The 12,366-nt window shown below is 42.1% G+C and overlaps 1 protein-coding gene across 6 annotated transcripts in view; it reads left to right on the plus strand.

Annotated features, from left to right (window-relative positions):
- The first annotated feature begins 2,751 nt into the window (after positions 1-2,751).
- The window catches only part of fgfr1a (fibroblast growth factor receptor 1a), a 32,699-nt gene continuing 23,084 nt past the window's right edge, over positions 2,752-12,366 (plus strand). For 2 of the 6 annotated variants that reach the window (XM_030060442.1, XM_030060447.1), the window contains exons 1-2: positions 2,752-3,488; positions 8,449-8,629. In XM_030060442.1, the coding sequence (XP_029916302.1) occupies positions 8,476-8,629 (154 nt within the window). In that variant the 5' untranslated portion in view covers positions 2,752-3,488; positions 8,449-8,475. The remainder of the gene's footprint in view (positions 3,489-8,448; positions 8,630-12,366) is intronic. The other 4 variants (XM_030060445.1, XM_030060448.1, XM_030060443.1 and 1 more) reach the window with 3 other exon arrangements.

Consider the following 12,366-nt stretch of genomic DNA (forward strand, 5'->3'; position numbering starts at 1 on the left):
ATCATAAGACAGGTGTTTCAACCAAAGATTCAAATTCAAATTGAAAAAGTGGGATATTGATTAGATGTTGTGTGATTTGCAAAATGGTTTGTTGCAGTGTAAAATGTGTGTTAATACTACTAAACATTCAAAATCACTGGTATGGTCCTTTAATACAATGCCAGGTGTTAGTCAGGACTGGTTCTTTTATTTTGGTAAGACATAGACTAAACAGCAGTTGATATATAGTGATGACATGATCCTCCTTTGTTGGTAGGAGCCGATATTGGGATTGGAGGGTATTGGAGCCATGCAGCTGAAAGTCAGTTTTAGGTGCCTGGAGGTTATAACCAATGCAACAGCGGGGAGATAATGTTTGTCCGCTCTCTCAGTAGAGAACAATAGAGCACCTACAAATGAGGAGCAGTGATATCATTTGCTTGAGGCTGCTGCTGCACGCTCAGGGGCTGTTTCTACATGTGAATCTGTGCAGCAGTCTTCCTCTTCAAAACGCACAGCTGGCACTGAGCCATGACATTGCCTCATTTTGGGGAATATCCATCCGTACCCAAAACAGAGGCCGAAAGTTACAATCGTTATGAAAAAGTAACACATGCCGAAATATAAATCAATCTCTCTCCCAGCTCCGTCTTTAATCTAAATATCAAGCTGGGATTCATGTGTCCTTGCCGCTCCAGCCATCCATCATTTGTCAATGGTGACGTGGAATCAAAGGCCATATGAGCTCTTCAGACATAAACTATGTGTTTGATCAGCCAGAACAAGCCTATGTGTTTGTGCTGAGCTGGCAGATGCATTTGAAATTCTGATCCTCTTTGAAATGCTGCCAATGCATATGATCTTTACTCCAGCACAATAAAGCTATTTTATAGGTGACCTGGGCAGGAAGTTGATGAAAATGTATACTTTCTGCCATACATTTGCATTCAGTTAGGTTATCTAAAAGCCTGTACAAAGAAAGCAAAATGGGTGCCAACTCTTGAAATCACACTTTATAAAAGAGTAAACACCCTTTGGGTCTTTTCACACCGAGGATCATGTGACTTCTTCTATCTACCATCAACTAGAGCTCTCCAGTTGGTTTAAAAAGGTCTTTAAATAATGAAAGTTGGGCTGATTTCTATAGTAGCCATCTACACCACCATATCTGACCTTTTCTTGAGGCAAGCAACACATTTGGGTTTAGAGAGAAGTTTAATGTGTTTTTAAAGCAAGAAATAAGGCAAGAAGTTAACTTTTGCTCTCTATGGCCTGACAAAGGGATCATTTATTTGTACCAGCTAGGATTTGAATACAGGAAAATGAAGAAGCAATGGAAATGCTCAAAATCCAACACCTGTGCTGCTTATACACTACACAAGAAACCGCTTACTGGATATGACCTCTCTAGACATGTGCAAACCCAATAAAGCGAGCCAGAGGAGGGAAAAAAGTATTTTAAGATACTGGAACTGTTCTTTTTAAAGGCCGTCACCCTGCTGTAGCTTTTAAAGCCAATGCTCTAGTTTCAGCCAAAAATGACACAAGTAGCCTGATTACTGAGCAGTTTTGGGCGCACGTTGCACAAGTCTACGCTCAACGTGAAGGACTAAAGTGACCATGAAAGTGAAAAGTGATTTTGACCAAAACTACATGGGGTTATCTGAAGAAAAAAAATCCCTATAGTATTCCAATAGAGATTTATAGTTGTGCAATTACCTCTTGTGGTACCTCAGAGTCTATTATCCCTCTAAAATTTAGTGCATGATTGCTGTAGTTCTTTTGTTGGTGGTCTATTAGGCTGACCTGAACTACAATCCCACAATGCACAGAGCGCGGTCCCAGTTTTGGGGAGGCCTGCAGCGCAGAGCTGGTGGAGGACGCTCTGCTGGAGAGGTGTTGTGGATGGCAGGGGGAGCCAGGTTTCTTCCAGCAGCAGGAGACCTGCGTCAAGTCACACATACTCACACAGAATTACACCGGAATGCAGGCGGGTTGCCTTCAGAATAATAATAATAAAAAAAATGCATTATCATGGGAAAAAGTACAGTATTGCTGCGGACAAAGCAACAAAATGACACCAAACAGTCAGTGGGATCATTACATTAAATACGGAACGAAACTACAGTTTCAGAACGGGCATTGTAAAGATTAGATTGTATTATGTTTCTGTTTCCCATAGACGGCGTATTTCTTGCTTTTGAAAAAGTGCCTAATGGAAGGGCGATATACTGGTGACGAAATAGCGTTTGCTGACTTTAATGCAAAATCATAAGAGGAGCTTTAAAGGGGAAAAAAGGAATTCCAGGGCAGCAAAAACAGATAAAAAGCCATTATTGATACACAGCAGCATCTCCACAACAAGATTACATCAGTTTAGATGTAATCTAAACTGAAAAAAAAAATCTTTGTGTACCAGCACCACTATTTTCTAGTAGAGGTAAACTACTAGAAAATAGTGGTGCTGGTACACAAAGATTTTTTTTTTTTTTTTAAATTTGACAAAACATCATAAACAACAGCTTCTATACACGGCTCAGCCCAGTGGAAACACTTTCCATCATGTGTTGTTAAAAGTTTGGAGTATTGTCTTCCGTCTGGATGGAAAAAGTGAGTCGTAGCAGTGGCATAGTTATCCCTGATCGCTGTAGTATGAGTGCTGCTGTGGGCTATCTTGTGTCAAATCAGCTTGAAACATCCGGACGCGCAACACGTGCCTAACAAGAGCACTTATTTTGAAAGTCACAACCGGAAGAGCTAGAGTCTATGCCGTTTGGCTTGACGCCGGTCCCGGTGATGCGCATATCCTCAGATTTAAGGGGGGAGGCTTGAGCTGCCCGTACTCTCGTTGTTTTACAGCATTTATCCGCCAGGAATGATCAAAATAGACTTGAGGATTTGTTGAATTTTTTCGTCAGAACATAAACGGCACCTCTGTTTCGGACGTTTTGTCAGGGTGAGTTGAACAACTTTAGCACACAGTTTACGGAGGTGAGTGGACTTTTTTTTTCCCATCGCGAGCGAAACCATTTGGGATAAAGCGACAACCAAAAACGACCGCATAGGCTGCCCTCGCTCAGTGGCGTTGGAAGAGTTTTTTTTTTCCTTGGTAGGTTATGTAAGATAAAAGAAGCAGGTCACTCATGAAAAGCGGAATTCGGTGTTTAAACTTTGTTGTTTTGGAAAGGGCCCGTTGCTGAAAGTGTTTTTCCGCTCTTTTGAGTGTTTGGCTTTGCGGCGGAGTGGGGGGACGCGCATTCTTTCTGTGCAGGCGCCGCTCGCTGCTTCCACTCAGGTTTGGCGAAAACATGCTCAAACTTGCTAGACGTTTCTAGGTAGGAGTGAACCAACTCCTTCGGCGGAGCACACAATTAAGCCTGGATATATTTTCTTATTTTATTTTTTTTGTTGTTGGGAAAGTTTGACCACATCCAGCCTCAGCCCAGGAGTCTCCTCCATCCGGCTAACACAGGTCAACACTGGCCCTTCTGCAGCCCCCCACCGAAAAGGTGAGTTGGTATTTATTAGCCTTTTATTATTGGATATTGTTGCGTTTAACTGAGTGCCACAGGCTGTTGGTTTCCATTATCTTTCTCCAAATTAAGGAATAGTGCCCCTTAGGTTTGGCCAGAGTCTGTTTGCAGAGCTGAATTTCATCCACCTGCGTCTTAACTATTTTTTGAGCACTTGAAATTGTCAAAATGGAATAAATATTTGGCCTTCCCTAGCAAACATAGAGCGTCCTGTGTGTGTGTGTGTGTGTGTGTGTGTGTGTGTGTGTGTGTGTTAACTTCCATCTCCATGCTTGAGAGTGAAAAATGCACAAACACTTGCAAGGCCCCAGTGCTGTCAGCAATCCTGTTTTTTTCTTAAAGCTGAATGGAAATAAACAGGAAAGGGTTTCATGTCAGTGGTTTTCTAAAGCAACAACAGCAGGCTATCAATTAAGGATGTGAGTTACAATAAGCACAAGTCACATAAGAATGGAAAAGTGGAATGCATGATGTGTATGTTGAGATGCACATTGTGCAGCTGCTCCTCTTTGGCCATGGAGTGAGGCTTTGTGAATGCACGGAGCTTGTCTAAACTTGAATGTCTGCTGTGGAGTTTTATTTTGTCGTATTGCTGTCAGTTGAAAGACTAAGCAAACAGAAAATGTGTGTTACCTCCAGGAAAATAGTCCCGATCACTGTCACCTTATCCATTCATACACACCTCCAAATGACACTTTACTGTGCTCCTCTGTATGTAGATAGAGGTATTAATAATGTTCACTAACAAATCTGTTCTTACTTACAAACCCTGATGCAGGACTAACCATTGATACAGAAATTCAGTGTTTTCCTGAATACTCAAAGGACAGACAGAAAAAAAGGCGAAGGTCTGCATCTGTCCTGAAGTCTGGGGTGTGGACGGGCCAGTCTGATGTTATGTAGAGCTCTAAATGTTATGTTATAAAAATGTGAGACAGAAGATGGATGGTTGAGAGAAGCAGCACGTCCACTGGGAGCTCACCAGGGGAAAAAAGCTGTAGAATGGGAAGTGAGGAATAGGACAGGCTGCTCCTGTCCTTTAATTTACCAGGGTGCTCCGCTGGCACAACACTGTTGTCACTTCAGCTGTATAAGCCTTTCTTGGTAAATCCATAGAGGAATGTGGTGCAGCGTTAAATAACCTATTGCTTTGCAAGTTGTGTGGAAGTGCAAGGCCAAGCACATAGAGTTTTAGTAACCAGTCTTTTAGACCAGCCTATCGTATCATGGGCAGGATGGCTAGTTGTTTTCAACCAAAAGGCATTTTAAAATTAGCATTTGTGCAACTTTTTTTTTAAGAGGGGGGATTCAGAGTGATAATCTAATTTTAACATGTTAATGTGGCCCTAACACTGGAAGGGTTAGTGCTTTCCTAGCCAGTTGGACCTCCCATGGGAAAACATATGCACTTGTGCCATTGAAAGGCACTTGGGATAGTGGTGTACACCAAACGGTATGGGCAGTGTCACCTTGCTTGACATTTTCCTCACATTTGAGTGAAATCTCTGGACACACCACACATGAAATCTCTAGAGCACAGTGGTTAAAAAAACACCGATTCAAGCTGTGGGACAGCTGAGGAAAACCTGAAGTTATTGTTTTTGTGAAAACAGCAGCCTGGGGGGGTCAGGCGGTCTGATGCGGTTATGTCCGCTGAACTGCACCCTGCTGGAGGAAAACTTTGCACCAGCAGAGCGGCCTGTCGCTGAGACTGCAGAGAGAGACGGCTGGGGCCGGGCCACAGAATCCGAGAGCTGAGGAATTTTATGCATGGATGGCAGTGAACAGTAATTATGGTGCAGACCACGCTTTGGCTTAGGCCTGTAACCTTTGTCTTTGTATAATGAGAGAAGCAAAAATGTGTCTTGTATGTTGTAATCTGTCAGTTTTAGCCCTCTGGTTTGGCTGATTTTCAGCGAAATGCTGTCATCCCTTAAGAACTTAGGAAAACAACGAGGATCTGACTAAGCAGCGGATGATCTGCTCGCTGGTGGAATCCCTGTTTCTGTTCAGCTGCTTTTGTAATGGAGTAAAATAGCTTATGCCCCCCAAATGCTATTAAGTGTTTTTGTAATTAATGGGATTTTTCAGTTTGCTAGAATGTCAATATTTTCAATTTTTCTTCATTATTAGTTCAGATAATTAACAGTGTTTGTGCTAAGACGGAAGAAGTCACACCAAGGTGATATGTGAGAATGCCTCAGTCTTATTTGATTCATATGAATTTCCCACTACCAGGTGCTGGAGACTCAACCCTTAGTCCTAAATGTTGAGAAGCTGAGGAAAGTGAATAGGAAGTAGTTTAGAGACAAGCCATCATAATTCCCTTGAGCAGGGCACTGAACTGCCAGCAGGTGTGGCAGAGCTGCTCGGTGGCCAGCGGTACAGCACTGAAGTCCCTGGCAGCTCCCAGGTGTGAGACGTATCCGTGTGTAATCCTGCTCCATCCACTCCCTCGGGCCGCTGCTGTAAAACAGAATGTATTCTTAGTCAGGGTGATTGGTTTAAAAAGAAGAAAGGGCAACAATTACTCTGGAAATATCTTGTCCAGTCCTGCTTCAACTCAGAAGGCATTTTTTCTTTTCTGTTCACAAGCTTAAAAAATACAGTGATCAGTGTGAAAGTACAAAAACAAAAAAATGTCCTCAGATAACATTTTAACAGAACCACTAGTTGGCAGACACTTCAGTTCCTTATTGGGACTCATGTTTTTTCTTCTTTTATTATGCTTTTTTAAAACATTTTTAATTGTTTTGTATTTATGTTATAGGGCAATGCCAAAAAAAATTTGACTTGTTATTTTGTCACCATTGATAAATTTGTAATCATTAAGCAGTCTAGTCTAGCTGAGTAAATTTAAAGTCTCAGATCATTTGTGGCTGCAACACAATTGTACTCAATGTTTCCTCTGTATTCATTTAGTAGTGCTGCAGGACAAACCAAAAAAAGAAGTTAGTTTTTTTTTTTTTTTTTTTTTTTTTTTTTTAGAAATAAGATTTGGACCTCGACTTGAATCATAACTTCGGCAAACAAATGAAAATTGACACTGAAAGCACCACAGCTGCACAAAAATTACAGAGGAAACACTGGTTGCACTGTATTTAAACCAAGTTAATATACAAATGTGAATACTTACTGTTAGTTTTACATTTATTTTAACATTTATGTATGCAATTAAGAATTTTATACACAGAATTATGAATGGTTCATAATATCTGAACTTTTCGAATACTAGTTTACACTGTTTTTGAGCAGTTTGGGTTAAGTCAGGCTCTGTGGTGTATTAAATGCTTTGAAAAGGCTCACGTCCTTAGTAATAAGTTATTATAGGCCACAACCCAATGCAGTATTCATAACTATGGTATTTACGCGGTATCCATGACTGAAAGATGAGTGTACACAGTGTGTGAGTAGTAAGACGTCCTGTAGGTTCAACTCTTGCTCCCATGGGAGCCGAGTGTGACAAAGCATGCAGTGTGTCACACTTTGAAGAGAAGTTTCCTGCTCCCACAATTATGGACCGTTGTCTCAGTGGTCGTGTCATGAAGAGAGCCCGGGGAACGTGGTCGACTGCATGCTCTTTGGACTTCCTTCTGTCTGGCAGCAGAAGTAGATTTCTTGGAGCCTTCCCAAACACTGACTCACCGCTTACAGAGCTGGGATGACCAAGCTTCTTTATCCCCCTCGGACCCCCCTGATCCCGCTCAGCTGCCGGAACACTGGGCCGTTCTTGGAAAGTGAAATTGAATTGGTTTTGAGGAGAGCACAATGCCTGTTTCAGAGACAAATGCCCATACAAGTGATTACCTCTCAAAGAAAACCAAAGCTTCATCTGAAAACAACTTTGCTTGAAAGCAAAATCAGGCTTTCTCTGACCCATTTGAGGGCATGTGCATGTTCCCACAATGAACTTGGCTATTTTTTGATTGATTTGTGACTCCACTGATTCTGAGGTCTACATTGGTGAGGCTTGTGTGCTGTTTTCAAGCTTGACCTGTCAGGAATACAGGAGCCCTACAACAAACATTTGTTTCACACAACTTGACAGGCATGGGAGCAAATGGTTGTTTGGGGGTCATGTTAGGGTTGGGACCAAAACCAACTGTTAGGCGATAGATCTCAGAGTGTGGAAATGGTGGCCTGGCGGTCTCTCTACAGGGGTGTCACATAGCAGCCTGTAGTTTTTTGGTCTTTAACAAATTCCTCGGGGGAGATTATGGGGGTTAGGGGCAAGTGTTAATCTCTGTGGTCAGATGCTGCAGAGGTGATGGTGCGAGCAGATGTGTATGTAAGGGTCACCCTCCGCACTTATGCCCATTTGAAGTGTACGTCCTCAGGCCCTGGGTGCTGTCAGCAGCGATGACAATAGAGCAATACACCCACAATCATCTGAGCAGCAACAAGAAAACTTTTGATTCAGCACTTTTGATGCGTGACAACCGCCTTCGTGAATTCATTCCTTAAAAATTGCTGTGAGATTTTGTTAACAGAACATTTCATTCCCAAGAACTGTGCAAGGCGAATTCACAACTTGTTCACTTGTGGTATCAGAGCAAGCCTGGAGGTCTGCATTTTCTTATCAGAATATTTTTGTCCAACGAGGTCTGAATGCCCCACTGCCTACTTTGAACCTTGCAAACAGAAATGGAAAATATTTTTGAGCAAGGAGTTGCTTTGCCCCCATTTTTTAAAAATGTGCTTTATTCCATTGGGTTAAGGCACTTGGTTATTTTTGTTTTGAAGAACCAGTTGTACAATGCTTTGAACAATTGATTCAGCCTAATTTCCTTTTTTCACATAAAAACCACATTTTCATCAACCATACTGTAGGCCATGTACATGTTTTTTTTCTCTCTTGCCAACTTATGTCCCATTAGTTAAAAGCTAGAATTTTACTGATCACAGACTTACGAAGACTCTGTTTTGTTGGTTCCAGTTTAGCACGGCGAATGTCCGGGTGCTGATGCCCCAGAGGTCTGAATGGAGTTCCAGTCGCAGAAAAGCCAACAGTTGTAGCTCCCTCAGCAGGATGCTGGTGAGGCCAAGTGTACTTCTGTTTCTGGCTTTACTCGCTCAGATTTTGCCAACCCAGTCCGGGCCTGCCAGCACCGATGAAGGTAAGATGGTTTGATAATGATAACTTCTGTTTTACCCTTTAAACCCACTGTTGTGCGTTAGTTTCAGGAAGGCAGTGTTTTGCTAGCTCTCGTTTCGGTATTATTACGTGCCTTGTGATTTGTTGACCTTAAATGGAGTGAGTGATTAAATGAACACCAGCATTTGCTCGACTATCTTATCTTGAGAAGCAGTCTGTTGGTAATAAATGCTTTGGTCTTGGTGCAAGAATGTAATCCTAACACTTCTCCAGGCTTTGGTGAGGTCTGTCTCTTTGTAGTGTCAGTGATCCCCCACCACCCCCATTTCTCTGTGTCTGCTGTTGTTTCAGTACACTTCACTGAGTCTGCTGTAGCACAACTGTGAGCAACTTCCAACTGTTAGTATTACTTTTTGATTTGGTAGGCAATCTGATTCACACTCAGAAGCTTATTATAAGGCTTTTTTATAGTTTTTCCCCAATCCTAGTGATACCAATAAGAATATCTCTTGTCTTATGTTGTTCTAAAACTGAACCGAGTAGCTTCAAGATTGTCTAGAAAACAGTTAGTCTGGTCTGGTGGTTGAGACAAGTTCAGTTCTCAAAAGGGGAAAGAGATATTGAAATCGAATCCTTAAAAATGTGTCCCTTGGATAGAGTCCAGCAGTGTAATAGCTGCCTGAACTTGTGGGTAGATAGGTTTGGATGTTTACACTCAGCAGTCGGAAGTGGAGTGCAGCAAAAGAATATGATAAAGCCCAGCATTATAATTAGAGTAATTAAGCAAGAGGGTCTCTCTTGGGCAGTAAGCCCTAAAATAAACTTGGCACTGCTGTGTTTAAGCCAACAGTGGGACAGGGAGGAGTAAATGACTCCCATCTGTAGCCCAAGGGCAGCCTCACTACCTAGCAGTCCCTGCTCCTCTCCTCCTTTGTAATGAAAAGGTATTTGTTGTCACTGAGAGAGGAGTTAACTGCCAGGGAAACTATAAATTAGCCGGTTCTCAAAAAAGGAAAGAAGATGCTACTTTGAGCTCTCCCTTATCCTCAAAGATAGGGTTTCTGCAGAGAATGTTTTTCTTCTCAGGCGAGCCTAGGCAATAAATTGCCGCTGGGGCGGGGGAGTCTGATGCATTTACACTCCACCCAGTTCTCAATCACCAAATGGCCAGGTACTATCTATGCGCCTCTTTGCTTTTCCTCCTGCTCCCCCACTGCCTTTTGCTTGGGAATACTTCACTTTCCCCCCGCTCTCCTGCTGGGTGATAGATGGCTTCAGCTGTCGACAAACAATCACAGCCGAAGCATTTGGTTGCATTCCTTTTGTCTCGGGTGGGGAAACAAAATAGTTATATGGAAATGGTCGTGTTTTATGCATGCTCCTTTGTTTGTTTCACTGTTTTTGTTGGGTGTTGTTGACATAAGAAAGGAACATTCCCTCAATCAATTCACTTCATTTAATTTGGCCTAGACCCATAAGGACAACCATTGTGAGGATATAATCCCCTTAAAATTATCACCTCGGTGTGATTACACAGTGAAACTTGAAACTCAGTTCATGTTTTTTGCCTGAAACAATATTTCAGTGTTGGAGTTTTGAGTTGCTGGCGGTGCATCGTGTGTGACAGTGAAATCTCAAAGGGGGAAGTCATTCAAACAAGGGGCCACATAGATATATGGGGGTCCCAGTGGATTCCTTTGACTGTGCAATCTGCTGTCAGTCAAAGTAGAAAAGACTCTGACCCTTCAGTGGAGGGCTGTGTAGATGTGGAGCAGCCACAGCCCTGAGGCAGTCTCTGCTCAGACAGTGACGGGGGCCCAGAGGAGCCCGGCTCTGCTGAGTCTCAGGGAGGGAACCAAACTACGACTGAACTTCACTTGAAGGATAACACCAGTGCCATTTTAGTTTTTTCTTATCACTGTTAATGCCCATGAAAAGCTGAACCCAACCATTCTGATTACCATCAGAAGCTGCTAAATTCTCTGTTTTACTGCAGATTTGTCGTACATGCCAGAGAGGTCACGTTGTTTTCTGGAATACACAAAAAATGTTTTGGAGACATGTTGCTGCATTGACTAACAAAGTTGATCATTTTAAAATGTGTATTTTATTTGTTTCCCAGCTTAACTTTACATGGTCACAGTCTGTTGGAATTGTATGGAAATGCAGTTGAATGAATTGTGTGTGGGGATGTATGTTGTCTCCAACCCTGGCCTAAAATTCTTTTAGCCTCTTCCACCAGGATTAAACAGCAGCGCACAGATAGAATAAATGTGGAAATTGACCCAGTTTCATGTGATAAAGTAATGTTAGCAAAACTATTTTTATGTTATCTGTTAACTTTGCATCATGTGTCTCATGTTTTTGTGTACTTTTTTGTGGATATTATGTGACAATTTATTTTGATGTGAAACCAGTTCTCTACTCCTGCTACTTATTCAACATGATGTATTCTGTTGTTAACGCAACAGTGTGCCTCTGCAAGCTTTTTCTGATCTCTTCTGGAAAACAGTAGGAGGCTATATGTCTGATAGGTAAGGCAAACACATAGTAAAACAGACAGTTGTGACTTCTGACAAGAGCTGCACGATATCAGCATCGACATCACGATGAGTGCATGAGCAATAGTAAAATTACAGGATGTGCAATTTCAAGTAAGGCAAATTAACTGAAACACATCATGCTACAACTTTTTGTTGCTTGATGCAAACGGAAAACTCGCAAGGCTCTCATTTTCTATGACTAAAGCGCAAGAAAAGTGTAGTATAACAATTTTGGCTGATTTAAGCGCTCTTGGACACATTGAGTTTGCTCCTAGTGACATTCAGGCTCTGCATTCACAGCAATCATTTCACTATACACTAGATCAGTTTATCAAGCAACTGAAGCTCCACGTTTCATCAACCACAACGCGGAAATGAGTGAAATCTGTTTTGTTTGATAAACTGATCAAGTGCTCCCCCTCACCAGAGCACATAATGTCAGTTCATTATGTTGTTGTGCATGTAGAGCCTGTGTGTCACCTGCCTGTAAACATGCACAAGAGATGGCTACTGTCACACATAGTGTCACCCGGATGTGAGAGGCATGCCTTCAATGATGTGATGCGATTTTTTTTTTTGTGTGTGCGGGTATATTCCCTTTATCATCGGCACTTCATTTTGCTGCTCGTTAAAAGTGAAGTAGTCTCGCAGAGCTGATCCGCACCCTAATGCAAAAAACTCTTAACACACGCAGTGCAAACCTTGCAATATTCAGATCTATCTGTACGGAAATCTCACTGGCATATAAATAAATCTGTTTGCTCGATTTGTCAGTGAGTGTGAGAGTTTTACCATCCTCAGCTGCGCCAGGAGGCCTGTTTGTCTTCCACCATGCAGATTAAACATACATTGAATAGCGTTACAAATGGTAGATTACATGTAAATGAGATAACTGGGACGCATAAGTCCATTTGTAAAGTTTGTTAAGAAATGTGTTATACCTCTCCACTTGGCCATGGTGAGATGCCGAGTCCAAGCTGGTTTCTGGCGAGGCGGCAGAGTGTGGTATAAATGGGATGGGGATTGTTTTGTTAGAAGAACCAGCCAAATGATGAAAATGTTGATTGTTAATCTATACATGAACAACACACTGCACACATCTGGTGAAATTTCCTGCCTTTTGTCATAGTGTAGAATGTATCTCAGGGGAAAAAAAGGGATTGCAGTATCAGTTTTTTCCAGTATAGTGCAGTGCTACTTTTGACTGTGCTAAATA

This window comes from Myripristis murdjan, chromosome 9, assembly GCF_902150065.1.
Source record: "Myripristis murdjan chromosome 9, fMyrMur1.1, whole genome shotgun sequence".
NCBI classification, from domain to species: Eukaryota; Metazoa; Chordata; class Actinopteri; order Holocentriformes; family Holocentridae; genus Myripristis; species Myripristis murdjan.